At 41.4% G+C, this 22,812-nt stretch overlaps 1 protein-coding gene across 1 annotated transcript in view; it reads right to left on the bottom strand.

The window, feature by feature from the left end:
• Thsd7b (thrombospondin type 1 domain containing 7B) overlaps positions 1–22,812 on the bottom strand; it is a 565,744-nt gene that overhangs the window by 350,087 nt on the left and 192,845 nt on the right. Inside the window, exon 9 of the mRNA XM_055603283.1 lies at positions 16,917–17,032. Coding sequence (XP_055459258.1) covers positions 16,917–17,032 — 116 coding nt within the window. The remainder of the gene's footprint in view (positions 1–16,916; positions 17,033–22,812) is intronic.

The following is a 22,812-nucleotide window of genomic DNA, read 5'->3' as shown; positions in this document are numbered from 1 at the left end:
TGGGTAGGATAACTGGGAGAAGGGGTTTCCTCCAAAGCTAAGTTTGAGCATCCTGGAGAATCTTTCTTGAACCCTACACAGCCGAGAGCATATCTTGAGAGCTTGACTACTTCAATAAAGTATCTGAGGGATATCTCTGTTGAGATGCAGTGCTGGATTCATGTGGGAGAGACTGGATGGTCATTCCAGATTATGAGAGTGTAGAGATCTAGAGGCCAAAGCAAATTACCCCAAGAGGAAGCTCAGTTTCTGCTTGCATTTCCGGTTGCAAAACTCTGTGATGTATCTTGTTTTTATAACTTCTAAATATATGAGGTGTCATGCTGTAACTTCAAATCCAGTCCCATGTCCCTCATTTTTCTAACGAAACTTCAAGGTTTTGGTTCGCTACAAACTGAATAGACTTGATTATAAGAATTATGGTAAGTGCTCATTATGTTTCCTTAAAAATTCTATTGGTCAGTGACTAAATTATTTCTCCAACACAGTGGTTTTCAAACTTCAGTTTGTTCTAGAATCACAGGGGAAGTTTGCTTTAAAATTCAGACGTTGAGGGTCCAGTTCCAGTGTCGCAATCAGAATTTCCTATGGTGGAAAGAAACAGCCCGTATTTTTCTGAACTGAGCATCTTGTATACTCGTTTTAATTACTTTAAGTTTTGTACTAGGGTCAGTAGTCACAGAGTTCCCGTTCTTAAGAGGATCACAAAGCACTTTGTCTGGGGGCTCCAAGACAAGAAGCCATCCAGACAGGTGACTGATGGCACCCAGGAGAGAGAGGATGGTTATTTCTAGCAGAAGGGTCAGGGCAGGCCCTGTGAAAAAGAGTTATCAGCCTGATATGATTTAGGCAAGGAGTGATGGTGGTGAGAAAGGCATTCTAAGCAGAGAGGAAGCCTTCTTTCCTTGGTGTTTGACCTCTGACCTCTGGACAGCACCTGCCCCAATTAAAGCTTCTTATGTCCCTAGGGAAACAATACTCTCCATCATCAGGCATTTGGGTATGTTTAGCTCAGCATTCAGTATGTAATCTATAGCCCTAAAGCATATAGGTTCAATGTCTGGAACCCAAATGTTTGTGGTTGTATAAGTGCTTAGGGGCTTAGGGTTCCACATGCTTTTGATACATCTTAGGTTTGCAAATTAAGGCTCTATGTTTAAGCTTCTATTTACTTACACCAAAAATGAAGTAGTAATGCTCTCACATAAGGTTGAGAAAAGAATTAAATAGGTTAATGAAAACATTAAAACTACTTTCATAGCATATTGAAGTACACATTATTAATTATAGCCAGGGAAGTTGATAAATACATTAACTAGTATCTGGAATAATCTTACCATATAGACATTTATCAAAATGTCACATTTTACCCCATGAATAAATGAAAAATACAAATTTAAAAGAAAATCAAAAGAATTAAGTAAGCTCTTTCATATAAAAAAATGATGGCATTTATAAACTTGATAAAAAGCAATGTGAAGAAGCAAAGTTCCATGATTCCGCAGGAGTTAAGTGTGTTGAGTTTTCCGTCCTAGACTTCAGAACGCTGGGTGGAGCACTAGGGCTCCTGATTTTATATTTGCCCCTTTGGGGATTCCGAGTCCATAATGGCCCCCTTGAGGAGAATGTTTCCTCAAAACAGAGTGAGAGTAACAAAGAACTTCCCTTTGTCACTGAGCACCCTGACAGCTATGGACAGCATATGAAAGCAACGTGTGGGGCTTCCATGGGAGCTAAGTTTGACTCCCAGGACATTTGTTACAAGAACAAAGTGTTGTGATGTACACTTGTAAGCACAGTACTGGGGAGGTGGAGACCAGGGAATCACTAGGGCTCACTGGCCAGCCTAACCTACTTAGATCCTACTAAGATCCTACTAAGCTCCAGGTCAGGAAGAGACCTTGTCTCAGAAGCACAGGATGGGTTATGAGAACCCTGGATGGCCTCCATTCACTCTCACACACATCTACATCTGAACTCATACACATATCTATCTATCTATCTATCTATCTATCTATCTATCTATCTATCTATCTATATACATACACGTGTGGGCACGGACACACACACCCAAAAGTAGGCAAGGCACAACCTCTACTTCACAATCACCAGGACTCAAATTCCCAGTCTAGGAACAGTGAAACAAGATGAACAACTCTGGGATGAAAAATGGCTCTAGAGTCAAAGCTGCCTACTCTGCATGACCTAGAACACTCTGAGAGACCTAGTTCAATTTCCGCATCTTTCTGAATCTGGTCCCCTCATCTGCTAATAAAGCTTGTAATTACCTCCTGGGACTAGTAGAGGAGGGAAGGAAGAATGTGGCTGATAACTAGAGACTGCAAATGTTCATAGTTTTATATGAGTCTCTAGTTCAGGAAGAAGAGTGAGAAAAGGGGCAACAGGAAGGGAGTCTAGACTGTGGGGTGGCAGACTTTCTTATGAAGCTCTTCCTGGGGGAACATGAACTCAGTAGAACTGAGAGTGTTGAGCCATGAGCAGGCGTTCTTAGTCTAAGCCATGTTCCTGCTTGTCCAAACAAAATTGTCAGGAGAATCTGAGAGAATGTTCATATACATACATACACACATGCATACTATACACAAACACACACACATACATAAATATACAAACACACTTACAGATATTAGATTTGATGTGTTGAATTTTAACAGAGACAGGCAGAGATGTCATAATTTTAGAAAAATCTCATGGCAGGAAAACAATTTAAGCAAATTTTAATAAAAAGTTTTCATTCACTAACAGGTACCCAGTCTAAGTTGGGAGATGACAGTGTTGTGGATTTCAGTGCAGACCTCCATGGCTTGGTAGAAAATGTGACTGAGAACCAGAATCTCCACAAACCCGAGTGTTCGTCATTCCTCCTATCAAATTATCAGTAATATTATCAGGAATATTTATTGAGCAGTGGACCACACAGTGATCTGTGGACTTTAAATTACACACTAAAGAGAGAAAGTCACACTCAGTGACACCAGCAAAGATAAAGGCACTTTGCCTATCAGGACGGAGTTGAGAGAACTTCATGAGCTAACAGATCTTAACTTATTTCTTAAAAGAAACCATGGAAGAGAAAACATTACCCAGAATGCACAAGGGTGGTGACTCAGCTGTGGATTTGGTTTCTTTTTTGTAAGGAAAGGGTTGCCTTCAAGTTTGTCTTAAGGCCAGTGTTCTGGGCTCCAGATCTTGTATATCAGAGCCATACATATCTGTGAATAAATTAGCATTTTCTTACCCACTGCTCAAATGGACAAAGGCTTGAGTGGACCTGTACAGTGGAGGGAAGAGGGCATATGAGGGGGGTGATTGGTCTGAAATGGAAAGTGAAGAGCAGTTTGTATCTGTATGCATTGAGTGGGAGGAATGTTGAAGTCCTGACTGAATATCCTAACCTTGAATATTCGCAAAGACCTGGCCAAACCAGTCTGGAGCTGCCAAATAGTCTATGGAAGCAAAATTTTAAGAACAAAGGAGGATTGCAGAAAATACCTGAAATTCATTAATATCTCATTACTTAATTACTTAATATCTTAATTACTGAGCGCACTGTGCTAGGATTTTTATCACCATGACAAAACACCTGACACAACAATTTAGAAGGGAAAAGGCGTTATTTTGGATCGCAGGTTTCAGAGGGCTGAGCTTTGTTATTTTAGGACACGTTGGGGAGAGCATCACAGCAGGAAGGTTGGGAAGAGACAAGTTGTTCAAAAGATAGCCCTGACCAAGAACACACTAAGTAAACTACTTCTTACAGTGAAGACCATTCCTACAGCTTCCAAAACCTCCCAAAATATCTTACCCACATGGAGCAAGCTGTCAAAATGTCAAGTTTTTGGAAAGGGACAGTTAATACTGGAATCATAACACCCATCATATGCCAGCCATTGGAGAATAGAAAATTCTTTTTTTCTGCTGTCTGTTAGTCTCTCTGTGGAAAATAGAGGCATGGAAACAAACACCATAATTTCAGCATAGAAAAGATTTAATAATGCAGAGTAATCTGGTTAACAAAACACCCTGGCTTTCAGAAAATGTTATTGTCCTTGCAGGATCATCATCATCACCTGATAATAACAATAAGGGCTGTAACTTGTGTCTATGAGCCTGTCATGTCTCAGCCTCCTCTTAATACGTTTATAAAACAAACACTGATTTATATCATCTTAAGGAGGAAATTGAAACTCAGTAAGTTTGTAACTTCCAATTTCAAATTCAGGGTTTAAGAGCAAAAAGCTTAATGCAAGAATCCATGATAGTAGCTTTGAATCTTTGAATATGTGTATAAATCTGAGCAACTATAGAGGTCAGGAAAGGGGTGGAGGCTAGGAGGGGACAGTTCAGTATAAGGGCAATGGGGCACAATTGATGTGAAGGCCGAGTGAAGAATCATGGCGCAGAATGACCTGGGTGGAGCTGGGGAGGTGTGGGCGAACAGGTAAAGGAACGGACATGGAAAGAGACAGCCACCACTAAAGAACTTTAGAAAGCATATGAAAGCCTCCTGCTGTGCACATGCATGCAGAGAAAGACTGAGATTACACTAAAGTGGAAAACCATCTTCCACTAGACACCATTGGCTAAAAAGGCCTGTGCGAGAAGTAGGCTACCTCTTTGGAGTTGTGGTAAATCATAGCCGCTGAAACTGTACTGAACGCCAGTGCCTTGTTACAGCCTAGAACTTGATCCTAACACCGTTTGCTGAAGACACCACCTACCCAGTCATGCAGTGTGGAGAAATGAAGCTGTTTCCAGCCTGAAAGTGTCGTTCCCCCTCGCTAGCTTTCATACTTCTGGAAGGCACAATGCTTGGTAATAGACACAAGCCGTCATGACTCCTACTCAGCTGAGACCCTTGCAAGCTACAATAACAACACACCCAGTAGAAAATGCCCATGGGTACAACAGTGGCTGAAATGTTCTGGACATAAACACCCACTTTCTGGTTGGAGTTAGATCCTTTCCCACAAAAGAAAAGAAGGAGTATAAGCCTTGTACTGTCATCCTGGCTAATAACTTGTTGCTAATAGGGCATAAGTCCTGGGAGAGAACCTACTATTCTGCCAAAAAAAGCATTATTAAATCACCTTTCAATGACTTATTTCTATATCTATAGATTAGTGCCTCTCTCAAATCTCGTCAGAGCTGCTTCTTTTAGCAACAGATGAAGATTAGCACAGACACCCACAACTGGTCAACATATAGAAATAAGAGACTATGCAGTGCTAAATCCTAGATGGGTCATCTCTATCACAACCTCCTCAAAGGGTAATCACTGCAGAGGAGGTAGGAAGAGTATGAGTATGAGTCAGAGGAGGCAGATGACTTCAAGGAGACTGTGCTTTAGGTGTCACAGAGAAGCTGCGCTTGTGAACTCACAGCAGTTGTTAACAGAGTGTGCGTATGATCCAAACAGACAAAACCCCGGCATGGAGTGGAGATGAGGTCGAGTCAACCTCAGTGCTCAGTCGACTCTACACCTGTTTATACAATGGTGGCATTAAGTAGGCCCAGTGGGTTAAGAAAAATCTAAAAAACAAATGTGAGCAAATGAAGTTAGGATGGATGGGCTGGAGAGATGGCTCACTGGTTAAGCGCACTGTCTGTTTTCCCGGAGGTCCTGAGTTCAAATCCCAGAAACCACATGGTGGCTCACAACCATCTATAATGAGATCTGATGCCCTCTCCTGTCACGTAGATGTATATGTCAATAGAACACTCATATACATGAAATGAGTAAATAAGTAAATTTTTTTTAACGAAAGCACAGATTTTTTTTACAAAGGTTTTTTTTTGTTTTTTGTTTTTTTTTTTTTTTTACATATGTACATTAAAAAAGTTAGGATGGATGGAATAATAAAGAAACAAGTAGAAGGAAATAGATAGGCTAACTTGATTTAAAAACAAAACAAAAACCACAAAGAATCAATAATTTTGTTAATTGTTATGACATGTGATCCAAGTGTTTTTTTTTTTAAACACTGTCTTTAAATTTAGAAACACAAGACCTAATTCCCAACGCTGACACAGGAGAGAATGGATACCATCAAACAAGGTTTCCTGCTGACTCCCAGCGCAGCTGCAGCTGCAGGCCTTCCTGTTACCGTGGCTCTGCCATCAGCTCGCTCCTGGAGATGAAAGCAGGGAGTGCTCCCTTGGCCTTTAATTAGGAGATTGACAAATAATTAATTACTAACCCCAAGGTTTTCTGGAAGTTATGGAAGATATGATTTTCGTATGCTTCACTTCATTCTCCAGACTGATAACTTTCCCTCCTCCATATTCTCCCTTTCTATAAAGTGGGAAATATTTCAGTTATTACATCTGGGAGAGGAGATGAAATTTCAAAGTTTAGACAAAGCAAAATGCCCCATGCTGTGATCAGTGTTATGTACAGTAGTGGGCTATTTTGCATTTATCATTAATACATGATATTTAACATTTTATTAAGTTATACGTGTGTATGTTTGAAATTTTATATGCTATTTAAATGTTGGATATACAAAATAAGTGTCAGGGAAGGCGACCTGATGGAAATCTTTAGGATCAATGTCACTGACTTTAAAGAAAAGCTAAGTGTGGTAACTCATATCTGTGAATCCTAGCGCTGAGGCAGGAGGATGTCCATGAAGTGTGATAATAACTGACTAAGATAATTATTCACAATCAGAAATTACTGTATGTAAAGATATATTGTAAAATATTATACTCTAAATGAGTTTTCTTTCCCCACCACCTAGAAGAGCACCCTCTGGGGGCTTCAGTGCTGTCAATGCCCTTTTAACCTGAAGGGCTGGACCCAGGGTGGTCTATGGTGGCCCTCAGACAAGACTGCACTGAGGAAATTCTACAGGGCTGAGAAAGGCTGCAAGAAGCCTATTATATTTGTCATTAATGAGCCAAGATCAGGCCTCTTTGGGCAGGCATTTGCCCTATAGGCTGAAGAAGGCATGGAGAAAATATCAAGGGCAGTGCCACCAAAAGCTTCTTAAACATCCAATTAATTTATGACAGGGACTTAAAAATTAGAGAGGCCACAACAGGGCTGAGCCCCAACAAAACTTTGATTTTCGTAGAAAGGATGGGGATGATTATTAATGCTTTAAGGACAGGCTTAGATAAGGAAGAATGAGAAAAGAAATCTGTTTGGCTACAAGCCAGAGATTGTTCATGGCTTGAAAATGCCTTTTAGACTAAGGGATTTAGCTCATAATCCCAACCAGAACAAAATAAATCCTGACACAGCTCACTCATTGTTAAGATACAAATCGCTGCTAATGTTCTAGGCTTCTAAACCGCCTTGGCTTTTCTGGGGGTTTAGAATAGATTAGGTTGGAGAGTCACATAATCTAGTGATTTCCCAATCATGCCACGGACGTATGAAGCTGGAATGTCTGACAAGAGAATCCAGGACTGACGTTATCTTACAGATTCCTTGGTGACTCCATCCCAAACACTAGCCTGAGGAATTTATGTATCACACATCGCTGTCCCTCAGCTTTGATGCCCCAGTCTCGATCCATCGACAGATCTGCCCGACATCTTAAGTTACTCCAGTGTGCCATGCTCCTGAGTTTTCAAAACTATGTTTTTATCAACCCCTACCTGTACCTTTGTGTTTTCCCCTGCTCGTCTGGCCCAAATCTATGAACCCATTTTTAACTTTGAAGATGACACTTTCTTACTAAGAAATTGCTAATTAATTCCACCCCACTGAGAGTTTTGCACCCAAAGTATAGGAAACAGCTGGCAGCCTAGAAAGAAACAACCCAGACACAATCCAGGTCCATTGAACTAGAATCTGCATTGAACAGTATCCTCAGGGGATATGCTTTGAGTTTTAAGCTTGAAATGTATTACTCTAAAGTTCCATTCCTCAAAGCATTTCTTGAAGGACAGTCTAAGGACAGAAAATCCACCACTTGGACCTAAATCCACACTGAAGCATCTTTTTACAGTGTCACCCGCCCACAGCTTAGGTGTCAGCAGTACTGATTTCCTGTCTAATGTCAACCACGTGTGAGGCAGTGGTCTAAGTTTACTTTCCAATCACTAAAACCATCTTTATGAGTGAAGAAACTGAGGCAGAAGAGGCTAGTACTAAGTCAGTGACGCAGAACCTATAAGCTCAACCCCAGCCATGCGCCCCCTGCATTAAATGTTTCCAGTGCTCGGGTTCTTGAGCTGAAAGAAGCTGAGGATGGGTGGTGGCCAAAGCACATACTCAGAGCCACAGCAGAGGGTGTTCAAGGACCTACAGAACAATGGATCGCTCCCTGGGCTTCATAAAGTTGTAAATATCAGGCACCTATCCCCAGCTACTGGACCCAAGTTCCTATGCATAAATCCAGTAACCTGCATTTCTCTATGCTTTCATGTGATTCAGGGGCAACAACATTTGAGAACAGGCTTAAAACAACTTCCCCCTCTCTGAGTGTCCTCTGATTAACCCATACTTATTTAATATCATATTCCAGGCATGCGGCTAAAGCCAGGAGTAAGTGTGAAGAAGCTGGAAGAAATCTAAAAATTTAATCTTTACCCCTTCATGGTACTGGGTGCAAGGACTTATTTAGGCTTGAGGAGTTGAAGGCAAAAAGATACCACAGAGGCTAAGAAATTATAATCATTGTAATGTCTGCCATTAAATAAAGTTGCTACAAGAACAATTATTTTACAAGCTTTGGTTCTCAAACCCTCAGTCAAGGTTAGAAAAAAGACTCCTGAAGAGCAAAGCAAGCATTATTGCCTGTAGACTGCACGGGCTGAAGTAATCATCTGGCTCAAAAACCCGAGCACTGGAAACATTTAGTGCAGGGGACACATGGCGGGGGTTGTGCTTGTAGGCTCTTAGATGACCCCACACCAAGTTTAGGCTGTCAATGAGGATTCTTTTTCTTTGAGGTTTTCTGCTTTGTAACTATCGAGCAAAGACATTATGCTACTTCCTGATGAGTCAGAAGCTAAAAGAAACAGCTGATTCTTTCTCTCTCTCATTCTGTATCACATCATTTACCTGCATTTTCCAATATTTATTCTATTTTTCTAGTAAAACTTCGGGTCAATTTATTCAATGCTGCCTATAACATGATTCAAAATAGGGGATGTATTTCTGTTCCACTGTCTCTCCCACTGCCAAACCCTGTTTATCTGATTCACGAACTTTGAATCCTCATTTTAGAAAATAAGTGATTTAGAGTTCCTGGAAGAGGTTAGCAATTTTTTCTTCCAAACATCAGATATACAATCCTCCGAGTTCCTTCTTATTTAATATCTTAATCTCTGGTTTTCCCCATAAGAAGAGCTGTTATGTTAACTCTGGTAATGTCTAAAACGTGGAGGCACAGATATAGAACTGCATATGCAGGTGCCCTCTTTGCAGCCAAGGCATTGATAGATGTACCCAAAAAAGTCGAAAGTACATGATGAGGTCTTCAAGCGATAACGATCCATGTGCCCATCAGATCTGTGGCGATGTTGGTCCCACCTTATCGCCTTCCTGAAATGGTGCTACAGATGAGTCAAAGGAGGAAAGCCAGACAAGCATGTCTGGGACTCTAGGGGGAAGCAGAAGCTGCTCCGTGTCTGACAAGTTTTCTATGCACAACTGAACATTTCCTTTTTCCGGAGAGTAGGCGCAGCAATAGATTAAATCATTCCATGATCACACGTAGCTGAAAAATCATCTCAGGACACCACGGCTAGTGTTCTTATGTTTCTTCCTCTTGTTAGATTTTCCATTTCCTACTGTGGCAGGGTAAAATCGAAGGGACCACAACTCAGAGTGTGAAACTATTGTAAAAGTACATTGTCAACTCCTGGAAAAAGGCTTAGTCTAATATGCTCAGCTGAGCCTTGAGTCTTCAGTGTCCTAGAAAGCACCCAGGCACATAAATCACCACCAGAAGAAGTAAAGAAATATAAATCTGGGGGGATCCAAGATAGCGGTGCTGGGAAGACACTGTTTCTGACCAGCAGCACAGCAGGGACGGCACAGTTACGGAACTCTGGGACCTAAAACAGCAGGGATTGTGTTTCCCAGGTCAGAGGAAACCCCATGGTGAGAGAATCAATCGCGTTCAGGTCACCTAGCTAAACCTCAAAAGAGTTCCCTCCTCCCAGTGGGTGCTTGGTCACCAGCCCAGAGCCACACGCCTTTGTGCTCTGATCACCATCCCAGACTGTGCTATGGGCCCCAGGGCACCAGAGACTGGGTTCATCTGTTGGGGGGGCTCCCAGTGAGGGAAACACCAGGTCTGACCTCAGGGCACTCAGCCAACCCCCCCTCCCTGGAAAGTTCTCCAGATAAGTTCCCAGGTTCCCAGGCACCCAGGCAACCAATCACCAGCAAGGCAGAGCCACTCCACCTGCGTGCTCAACTCTCCATTCCAGATGGAACTATGGACCCCAAAACACCACAGACTGGGTCTTCCTGTTGGGAGGAAAGCCCACGGTGGGGAAAACATCAGATCTGACCTCAGGAACCCAGCTCCAAAAAAGTTTCTGAGTTCCCACAGGCTCCAGGCTCAGGCCTCCAGCTGCACATATGAGTGCTGTGCTCACCTGACACTGATGACCACTATGGTGCTGGAGCACAGAGCCCCAATCTCAGACCTACAGAAGCCCGAGAGCCACTGGATAAGCCCCAAGATCAGATACTGCTCCAACGTGCAACTAGTTATCACTAGCTAAATTGATGAAGCCAGGGGGCTCCCTGGTTCTTCAAGAGGGCTGTGCTGAGCAAACACAGCACAAGAGCAGCAACAGCTGCTCACTAAATTCAGAGCAAGAAACCCAGCATCAGGGCAGATGTCTTCAGGACTTCTGGGGAGAGCAGTTACCACACAGGTCCATACACCTGAAGCAAAGTGTGGTAATTCCTTAGAAGCACAGTTATTTGGTTGACCATACCCAAAGAGCTGAGGAGGCCTCCTTCAGAACCCTGCCAAGAGGATTCTCCCCACCCCAAGTATCCCCCAGGCACCAGAAATTAACAACCAACACTTGAGACAGCCAGTTGGGTAAAGGCCAGCGTAAAAGCACAACCAACAAAAGGCAAAGCAATGTGGCATTCCCAAAACCAAGTTATCCAGGGGCAAGTGGTCCTGGACACCCTAACATAAGTGAAATTCAGGAAGATGACCTTCCATTTATGCTTATGAAGAGGTTAATGGGGGAAACAAATAAAATGCATAAAGAATTAGAGGAAGATAAAGTCAAACAGATTATGGCCATCCTTAAAGAAATACAGGAAGATGCAGTCAAGCAGTTTGTGGCTTTCAGAGAGGAAATGATTAAATCACTGAAAGAAACAAAAGAAACAGAGGACTGTTCAAACAAACAAGTGAAGGAACTAAAGGAAAAATGGAAAATACAGTGAGACAGGTAAAGGAAGTCAACAAAATGGTTCAAGATCTGAAGATAGAATTGGAAAAATTAAAGAAAACACAAACAGAGAAAACCATGGAGAGCAAGAACTTAGGAAAGAAAACAAAAACTACAGAGTTAAGCATAACCAAAAGACTACAAGAGATGGAAGAAAGAATCTCAGGTGTGGAAGATGCAATGGAAGAAATCTATGGATCTGTCAAAGAAAATAATAAATCTAAACAATTTCTGGCACAAACCATCCAAGGAATCCAAGACAACATAAAAAGACAAAACTTAAGAATAGTAGGAATAAAGGAAAAAGAAGATTCCCATCTCCAAGGCCTAGAAAATATTTTCAACAAAATCATAGAAGAAAATTTCCCCAACTTAAAGAAGAGGCCTAGAAGAATACAAGAGGTCTACAGAACACCTAATAAACTAGACCAGAAAAGAAAATCCTCCCACCACATGATAATCACAATAGTAAGTATGCAGAACAAAGCAAAAAATACTAAAAGCTTCAAGGGAAAATGGCCAAGTAACATATAATAGCAAACCCATCAGAATCACACCTGACTTCTCAACAGAGACTATGAAAGCCAGAAGGGCCTGGACAGATGTCCTGCAGACCCTAAGAGAACATAGATATCAGCCCAGGCTACTATACCCAGAAAAACTCTCAGTCCTTATAGACGGAGAAAACAAGATATTCAACGACAAAAACAAATTTCAACAATACACAAATCTGGCATTACAGAAGATACTAAAAGGAAAAATACAACCTGGGAAAGCTAACTACTTTCAGGAAAACACAGGAAATAAATAACCTCACTACAGCAAAACCAAAATTAGCCGAGCACACAAACATACTACCACAGCCAACATCAAAATCAAAGGCTCTAACAGCCACTGGTCATTAATCTCTCTCAATATCAATGGACTCAATTCTCCAATAAAAAGACACAGACTAATAGAATGGGCCCAACAATCTGTTGCACAGAAGTAACACAACTAAGTAAGAAAGATAGACATTACCTGAGAGCAAAGGACTGGAAGACGGTTTTCCAAGCAAGTGGAACAAAGAAGCAAGCAGGAATAGCCATTCTAATCTCTAATAAAATAGACTTTCAACCAAAATTAATCAAAAGAGATGGGAGAGGACACTTAATGCTCATCAAAGGAAAATTCAACCAGAAAGACTTCACAAACCTGAACATATATGCTCCGAATACAAGGACATCCACATTTGTGAAATAAACATTAATAAAACTTAAAACACACATTAATAGTGGGAGACTTCAACACCCCACTCTCAACAAAGGACAGGTCAAAAAAACAGAAATTAAACAAAGGAACAATGTGTTTAACAGAGGTCAAGAATCAAATGGATCTAACAGACATCCACAGAACGTTTCACCCAAATACAAAAGCATTTACCTTCTTCTCAGCACCTCATGGAACTGCCTCCAAAATAGATCATATAGTTGGTCACAAAGCAAGCCTCAACAGATAAAAGAAGATTGAAATACTCCCTTGTACCCTATCTGACCACCATGGACTAAAGCCGGATCTCAACAACAACAGAAATAGCAAAAAGCCTGCACACACATGGAAACTGAACAACTCTTTACTCAGTGACAGCGGATTCAGGAAAGAAATAAAGAAAAAAATTAAAGTCTTCATAGAGCTCAATGAAAATGAAGGCACAACATACCCTAACTTGTGGGACACAATGAAAGCAGTGCTAAGAGGAAAGTTCATAGCACTAAGTGCCTTCAAGAAGAAATTCAAAACATCTCATTCAAGCAAATTAATGGCTCACTTAAAAACCCTAGAAAAAGAAGAAGCAGACACACCAAAAAGGAGTAGATGGTTGGAAATAATCAAACTGAGGGCTGAAATCAATCAATTAGAAACAAATAAAACAATTCAAAGAATCAATGAAACCAAGAGCTGGTTCTTTGAGAAAATCAACAAGATAGACAAATCCTTAGCCAAACTAACTAAAAGGCAGAGAGATAATATCCAAATCAACAAAATCAGAAATGAAAAGGGGGAAATAACAACAGACACTGAGGAAATCCAAACAATCATTAGGTCTTACTTCAAAAGCCTATACACCACAAAATTTGAAAATCTAAATGAAACGGACAATTTCTTGATCGATTCCACTTACCAAAGCTGAATGCTGAGATTCATACCCAAATTTTGGGCAGAGTGCAGGGAATCATATGAATGAAGGGGGAGACAGAAAGACCTGGAGGGAACAGGAGCTCCACAAGGAGAGCAAAAGAACCAAAAAATTTGAGCACAGGGGTCTTTGGTGAGACTGATACTCCAAACAAGGACCATGCATGGAGATAACCTAGAACCCCTGCTCAGATGTAGCCCATGGCAGCTCAGTGTCCAAGAGGGTTCTCCAATAATAGAAATGGGAACCATATCTAACATGAACTCTTGGGATGGCTCTTTGATCACCATTCCCTGAGGGAGGAGCAACCTTACCAGTCCACAGAGGAAGACAAAGAAGCCAGTCCTGATGAGACCTGATAGACTAGGGCCAGATGGAAAGGGAGGAGTACCTCCCCTATCATTGGGCTGGGAGAGGGGCATAGGAGATGAAGAGGGAGGGTGGGAGTGGAAGGGGATAGGGGAGGGTGCTACAGCTGGGATAAAAGTGAATAAACTGTAATTAATAAAAATAAAATAAAATTTAAAAAAGACCATATAAGTCAATTAAATAGTTCTATATCCCCTAAGGAAATAGAAGCTGTCATTAAAAGTTTCCTTTCCAAAAGAAGCCCAAGGTCCTATGGCTTCAGTGAAGAACTCTACCAGACATTCAAAGAAGAGCTAACACCAATACTCTTCAAACTATTCCAGAAAATAGAAACAGAAGAAACACTACCAAACTCATTCTATAAAGCCACAGTCATCTTGGTACTTTAACTTCACAAGGGCCCAACAAAGAAAGAGAATTTCGGGCCAATTTCCATTATGAACATTGATACAAAAAGGCTCAACAAAATACTTGAAAACCGAATCATTGGTTTGCAAACACATCAAAGATATCATCCATTATGACCAAGTAGGCTTCATCCTAAGTATGCAGGGGTGGTTAAATATATGGAAATCCATCAATGTGATCCACCATATAAACAAACTGAAAGAAACAAAAAATACATGAAAATCTCCTAAGATGCTGAAGAACCATTTGACAAAATCCAACACCCATTCATGTTTAAAATATTAGCGAGATCAGGGACACAAGGCACATACCTAAACATAATAAAGGCAATATACAGCAAGCCTATAGCCAACATCAAACTAAATGGAGAGAAACTTAAATCAATCCCACTAAAATCAGGCACAAGACAAGGCTGCCTACTCTCTCCATATTTTTTCAACATAGTTCTTGAAGTCCTTGCTAGAGCAATAAGATAATAAAAGGAGATCAAGGGAATACAAATTGGAAAAGAAAAATTCAAAGTATGACTATTTGCAGATGATATGATAATAAACATGAGTGAGCCCAAAAATTCTAGTAGCGAACTCCTACACCTGATAAACAGCTTCAGCAAAGTGGCTGGATACAACTCAATTAAATTAACTCAAAAAAAAAATAACAGTAGCCCTCCTGTATACAAAAGAAAAAAAGGGTTGAGAAAGAAATTAGGGAAACAACACCCTAAACAGAATTCTCAACAGAGGAATATCTAATGGCAGAGAAACAGTTAAAGAATTGTTCAAAGTCCTTAGTCATCAGGGAAATGCAAATCAAAACAACCCTAACATTTCACTTTACACCCATCAGAATAGCTAAGATCAAAAACTCAAGTGATAACACTTCCTGGAGAGGATGTGGAGAAAGGAGGACCCTCTTCCATTGCTGTTTGGAATGTAAACTTGTACAACCACTCTGGAAATCAATCTGGTGCTTTCTCAGATAATTAAGAATAGTGCTTCCTCAAGATCCAGCTGTACCACTCCTAGTCATGTATCGAAAAGAGGCTCAAGTACACAACAAGGACATTTGCTCAACCATGTTTGTCGCAGCTTTATTTGTAATAGCCAGAACCTGGAAGCAACCCAGATCCCCCTCAACCAAAGAATGGATACAGAAATTGTGGTACATTTACACAATGGAATACTACTCAGCAATTAAAAACAAGGAAATCATGAAATTTGTTGGCAAATGGTGGGAACTTGAAAAGATCATACTGAGTGAGGTATCCCAGAAGCAGAAAGACACACATGGTATATACTCACTCATAAGTGGATATTAGACATATAATATAGGCTAAACATACTAAAATCTATACACCTAAAGAAGCTAATCAAGGAGGAGGGCTCTGGGTAACATACTCAATTCTCATTCAGAAAGGCAAAGAGAATGGACATCAGAAGTGGCATGAAACAGGGAACAGGACAGGAGCCTACCACAGAGGGCCTCTGAAAGACTTTATCCTGCACAGTATCAAAGCAGATGCTGAGGCTCATAGCCAAACTTTGAGCAGAGTACAGGGAATCTTATGAAAGAAGGGGGAGATAGAAAGACATGGAGATGACAAGATCTCTACAAGGAGAGCAAAAGAAACAAAAAATCTGGACACAGGGGTGTTTTCTGAGACTAATCTCCAACCATGGAGATAATCTTGAACCCCTGCACAGATGTAGCTCATGTCAGTTCAGTGTTCAATGGGTTCCCTAGTAATGGGAACAGGGACTGTCTCTGACATAAACTTATTGGGTGCAGCCTTACCAGGCCACAAAGGAACACAATGAAGTAACTCCTGATGAGACCTAATAGACTAGGATCAGATGGAATGGGAGGAAGACCTCCCCTATCAGTGGACTGGGGGAGGGGCCTGGGAGGAGAAGAGGGAGGGAGGTGGGATTGAAAGGGGAAAAGGAAGGGAGGGAGCTACAGGTGGATTACAAAGGGAATAAATTGTAATTAATAATAAAAATAAAATATATTAAAAAAGAAATATGAATCTTATATTTCCAATGTCTGTTCTTGTTCAAGGATTACTGCCAGATTTTTCTGTGGTTTTCCCACACAGTCATGCTCCTTACTAGTTTAAAGACAGTGATTAAGCCTTATATGTTATTAAGTGTGCGAGTCTAAGTTGAGTGCACAGGGCAGCTCCGGGTTGGGAGTGACGCTTCGGAAAGTACCCCATAGGAATGGGTGTTCAAATAAGACATTAATAATGACAGACAATGAGTTGTGACTACTTGAAAAGGTATTCGAGACATAGGTCAGTGAGTCATGTGTATTCTTAGAACATATACCAGTGAAATCATGACATAGAATATCTGAATATATTTTCTTTCCCAGGTTTTAAAGAACTTCATATGCAGGACTTTATTTACACATCTGTACTCAAGTTATTGTCAAGCAAATGCACAGATAGATAAGAAAGATACTCATGCCACACAATGTCCCACATGTTATGTAATGGAAAATGGAACAAATGGCTAAAGAAGAAAGCAGGATAAGAGCAGCCAACACCTACCTGGCCGACACAGCCGTGGGCAGGGGGTCCACTCACTGAATGCAGTCACAAGACAGTCTTTCTTACATGGCAGGAAACAGGGTCTCACAGTTTCAGGGCGTGTGGACTCTGGACATCTGTCAAGGCAAAGAGACTATGTCAGTATTTTGGGGAAGAGAAATGGATTGACTCTGACCTGTAGAATATCAGGCAAAAAGCTGTATCTTTTATAGATGATGGAAGAAAGAGTCCATCATGCCCCTTGAACAGTAGGTCATGGCCAGAGGCAGAGCTCAAGCCATCTGTAGTTCACATGATTCAGACACCAAAGTACTTTTCACTACAACAAGGAAGAAAGACGCAGTTCTTAAAATTAAAAAAAAGAAAAATATCAACTGTCATACCACCAGGGTCAATTCAAATAATATTTGACATTTTTTCAGAATAAGCAAGTCAGAAATATTTCCTTTCAGGGTAATATATCAAGTTATTGATGTGCTACAAAAAAAGATGATGAAGATGTAGAGAAAAGTATGGGTATATAAGAAGGAAAAGTCATTAAATTTCACATAAAATGTTGAGCATCTCTGATCCTTAAACATTAAACATAGTTCCTTCATTTTCCATGGAACATGTAGTCTCATGAGATAGATAACACATGATACTGAAAACCACAGATCACACATATGTTAGCTATTATTAAGAATAGAAATACATAAGAGCTGTTAGTCCATTGATAATTAAGTTACTGTGTATAACTGGGAATGGCATTATGCAATCAATCACTTGGAAGAAACAAAGTTTTGATAAATAACAAAGCATTTTTCCTTTTTTTCATGCTTCTCAATATTGAGAGTTGAAGGGCACATTTGTCTTCTACAACAGAAGTAAAGCAAGAAGAGAGACAGAGAGGCACTTTACTATGCATAAAGTTCACATAGAGCCTTGCCATGTTATGCAGGTTACAGGAGTGCGGATAACAACAGAATCAAGTATGGTCAAGTGCTCTGCCTGCCTTCATACACTCACTTCTGACATCAGTTCAGAGGGATGCTCAACTGAAGGGCGTCCATAATAAGTAGGAAGCCCCAAACTACAAGGAGACTCAGCACTTGAAAAAATACCATTGTAGCAAAAATATCACATAGCAAGTCTAACAGTTAATAGGCACTCAGGAGGAGAAAACAATCCACAACAAAAAAGGAGGTAAGATTAACAAGGAGATAATGGGCCAGAGCTTCATAATACCACAGGATGGTAATTCAGAATAAAAATTCTCCAGGTGTAACAGATGACCAACATGCAAGGATAGGATACTTCAACTTTAAAGACTCCTGTTAGGACTAGTCACGTTAGGAACAGAGAGGAAGGAAAAAAGTCAGCCAAGAAGAAAAGAGGATCCTCCTGACATTAGACCTTAACTATAGAACTATAAGCAGGAAAAAGTTTCATAATTTAAAAAGCTTTAGGAGCAGCACAGAGAATGGGAGAGGCAGTCCCGTTTGGAATGGAGTGCTCTAAAATGTTGGTCCAGATAGGTAAGACAAAGATGCAGTGAGAGGTTGCGGGACATTAAAAGTGAAAAGGGGGGACAGAGGTCTGAAGCCCTTATGCAATGAAGCAAGGGTTCAGAGAGTCTAAATGAGACAGGACAGAAAGACATATGCAGTCGCTAGTCTTAGCTGTCACCTTAATGAGATCTAGAATCACCCCGGAAACACGTTTTCAGCCATGCCTGTGAGGGAGCTTTTAGATTAGATTAGTGGGCATGGAAAGGCCTCCCTGAGTGTGGGCAGCACTCTTCCACGGGATGGGGTTAGACTGGATCAAAAGTAGAACGTGAACTGAAAGTAAGCTTCCAACTCTCTCCTCCCTGACTTTGGGTATGATATGGTCAGTGTCCTCCCGCTCTGCTCTGGCCCAGTGCCTTCCCTGCAAGAGTGGACACTGTAACATGGATCTATAACTTCAGATAATCCTACTGTTTAAGTTGTTTTGTGAAGCGCTTTGCCCCAGCAATGAGACAAACAATTAATACGCATTGGATGGCAAGTTTGTGTTTTTCTCCCATTGAAACCCTAACCTTCAAAATGATAGTACTTGCGGGTGGGGTCTTTAGGAGGTGAGTAGTTTATACAAGTGAAACCCTCTCCAGAGGACCAGCTCCCTGATGTGAGAATGCATGGTTCCTCACCCTGCTTATTCGTCTGTGAAGATACAGCAATTAGTCCACTGAAAAGTTAGGAAGAAATCCTTATTTTACCCTGGCCAGACTGCTGGCTTGAGACACCTACTCTCCAAGACTGAGAAATAATGTTGTAATCTTTGTTCACTGAACTATGGTTTTTTTTTTTTTTTTTTTTTTTTTTTTTTTTTTTTTTACTGTAGAAGCTCAAATTGACTCTGATAAAGATTCAGAAAATATTAATCAAAAGTATAAATGTAGGTTTCTGGCAGAATGCCCCTCTTGAACTGTATCGTGAAGGTCCTGGTGGGAGGATCCAGCATTATTGCTTTGGTGGGTACTAACCAATAGATGAATTTTTAATTGACAAACAGAAACGTCATATGAATAATGTCTAAAGGATGACTTTATTTAAACCTAACAGGGAAACAACAGAAAGAAAAAAGGGCTGATAGTACATGCATATGTTTTTTTCATGTAGACAGACGGCATAGCACAGGTAGACGAGAAACTGATTAGACACACTTAGTGGCATAGAAGGGTAAGAGAAAGGCTGGCTGCTCACTGCTCGCCTCTCCTATTTTGATTGACGAGCTGGGTAAAACTCTTCCATAGACACCAGAAAGGCCTAAGACACCAGTTGAACAAAAGGTTGTGTTTATGGGAAATGGGGTGTAGAAGAGGGAATCGAGGACTATTGAAATGGGGACCGAGTGAATTCTACCATAAATCCTAGTATATTGTTCAACTCAGTAGAGTATGTGACACTCTGATAAAAATAAATTACAGTGAAAATGTACATGCACAGAAAATAGTGAGTGAGTGATGAATAATAAATGAATTCTCATTAGTGGCATTGCTATTAACAATAATTAATTCAAACAAACAATTATCAAATAGATTTGCTCACTGAGCACAGCTGGAGGGGGAAGAGGTTCTTTATAAGGATATAGTGTCATTGAAACAACCCACTCCAGTAAGGAAAATTTATATCAGACCTTAGTCAGATAGTAAAACACACCGAAATCACTCCCAGGACTTTTGTTCATACGCTGAGGTCTAATAAAAGGAAAGTGAACTGCCGATTATCCTAACCCCTCTGCCGCCTCTGGGGCCCCAGAGCTGCCGTGCGTACTACCTTAGCACCACTGGGTGTCTCCATAATACCCGCTCTTCTGCCCTCCATGGAACATAAGGTTAGGGCTCACGCCCACGCTGGCCGGAATAGCTAAGCAGTTACTGTAGCGCTGGCCTTCAGGTGTTCGAGCCAGGATGCCAATACTGCGGGGGAGGGGGGCCACTTAAGCTGGAGTTGGCTGTTCTCTCCTAGGGAAATGGCAGCACCTGTCCTGCTGCGTCTGCCATTGCAGCTCGCAGGAAGAAATGCTGGTCCAGACACACTCCCCTTTCTCTGCGGGAAGGGAGAAGAAAAACCCTGCATCCTGTCCCTGAGATGGACAGGCTACAGTGCTTTATGGAAGCAAAAAGCCAAAGGCTATGCTGAAAGAGCATGTGCTTTCTGATCCACAGAGTCAGCTGTTCAGCAGGTTACCTTTCCCTCGGGGGCGCCACTTCCTTTTTCTTTGTCAGTGTGTTGTGTAAGACTCCACACTTGATCACACTTCCAATTTCCATAAATTTTCTATCAGAGTTCCAAAATGTCACCATTGTCAACCAGCAGCTTTGGTGTCCTCTGCCTGGAGGAAGCGCAAGGTTGATTTTCTGCATCATTTCAGTGACTGACCACGCCAGGAGCCTTGCTATGTTTATGTTGGGACTTAGGTACTTATGCTCTACACAAAGTCTGTGTGGCACACCATGAGCTCTGGTTGTCTTGGTGACAGAACTCTGTCTTATTTATTGAAAATGCCAGGTCCTAGGAGCCTTCCACAAAGGACCTCTGAAAGACCTTACCCACCCGGGTATCGAAGAAGATGCTGAGACTCTTAGTCAAACTTTGGGCACGTGCGGAATCATAGCCAAACTTTGTGCACAGTGCCAACTCATAGCCAAACTTTGGGCAGAGTTCCGGAATCCTTATTGAAAAAGAAGGAGACAGAAAGACCTGGAGGGGACAGGAACTCCACAAGGAGAACAACAGAGCCAAAAAACCTGGGCCCACAGGAGCCTGCAGAGACCGATACTTCAACTAAGGACCATACATGGAAAGGACCTAAACGCCCTCTTCAAAGGAAGCTCATTGGCTCCTCAGTTTCCTAGTGGGTTCCCTAGGAAGGGGTACAGGGGCTGTCTCTGACATGAACTCAGTGTCTGCCTCTTTGACCAACCCCTCCAAGCGGGGAGGCAGCCTTGCCAGGCCACAGAGGAAGATAATGCAGCCAGTCCTGATGAGACCTGATAAGCAAGGGTCAGAAGGGGAGGAGGTCCTCCCCTATCAGGGGAGTAGGGAAAGAGGATAAAGGAAGAAGAGGGAGGGTGAGTAGGACTGGGAGGAGACAAGGGAGGGGACTGCAGCAGGGATACAAAGTGAATAAATTATAATAAATAAATATATAAATAAAATAAAATTTAAAAAAAATGCCAGGTCCTCGCTCAGTGTAAATAGTAGCTGCAAGTGAGTCATTTACTATTTTATGCTATTGGAGTCAAAAGATGAAACAGTTTGAGAGGATCATTTCTAATTTTTTTTAAATTTCTTCTGCCATTTCCAAGTTGAAAGCACTGCCTCAAAACCCAGGAGGACATGAATTCCCTGCTCTTAGAAAAATCGTGCCTCCGTGCCCTGGCGGGTGGCTTACGTGCCCATCTGTGTCTGCATGCTCTGAGCTGCACCGCTCTGGACGTTAGGCACAGGAATGTCACTTTGAGATAGACTTGCTGTGGGAGACTGTACCACACGTTGCTTTCACTCTGACCATGTAGGTTGTAGCTCCGTCCTGACATGCAGAGCACCAGCAGGAGTACGAAGCCTTGCCAGTTTCCACGATGGCTCTCTATTCAGAGTGCATGCTCCGCGCCCATCTCCCTCATCACTCATCCGACCCAGCCATATTCATCTCCCTCAGCGGGATGGAGCATATCGGCCAACATTTTCTAGACTGGATGTTTAAACACAGCTTTTTTTTTTTTTTAACTATAGCTCACAAAAATGCCAGGTGTTTTCATTGTAAAGGCAGAAAATGCCTTATCAGGAACTTTGGAAGGCTTGGAACTGTGTATTTTTAATGCTTGGTGTTATTTTTTTAACTTTACAACTGGAAAACATTGAATAATGAAGCAGAACCGCAGAAATCCATGTGCGCTATGACTTGTGGTTCGGGGGTGTGCTGGCTGGTTCTCATTTTCTGATATGATCTGTTTCATTACTCATACAATAAGAACATTCACACCCACACAAGCACATGCAATCAAAACTCAGACTCGGCAATGTGAGATCAACTTTGTGCTTCTCAGTTGAGGGAGTTAGGGACAAAACATATCACTTTAGCACATTCATTCCTTCTCTCTACCCCAAAGTTCTTCTTGGGAAACATTGTTCTTCCTTTCTGTCTCTAACCCTCATTCCAAGCCAAGGAGCTCACAGGTGACAGGGCTGACACAGGCTATCACACTAAAAAGAACATAAGTGTATATATTTTTGGAAAGGGCAAAGCAAAGTATACTTTCTGTTGCTGGAAATCTCATGGGGTACTCCACTGTGGTATTATCTTCTTATTTCGCTTAATGTGATTGATCTCAAGAATTTTAACTGGGTAAATTGACTGGAGTCAG

Source organism: Psammomys obesus, unplaced genomic scaffold (genome assembly GCF_907164565.1).
Source record: "Psammomys obesus unplaced genomic scaffold, mPsaObe1.curated_primary_1811, whole genome shotgun sequence".
NCBI classification, from domain to species: Eukaryota; Metazoa; Chordata; class Mammalia; order Rodentia; family Muridae; genus Psammomys; species Psammomys obesus.
Note: the sequence above shows the minus strand (reverse complement) of the source record. Positions and strands in the feature narration are given on the sequence as shown.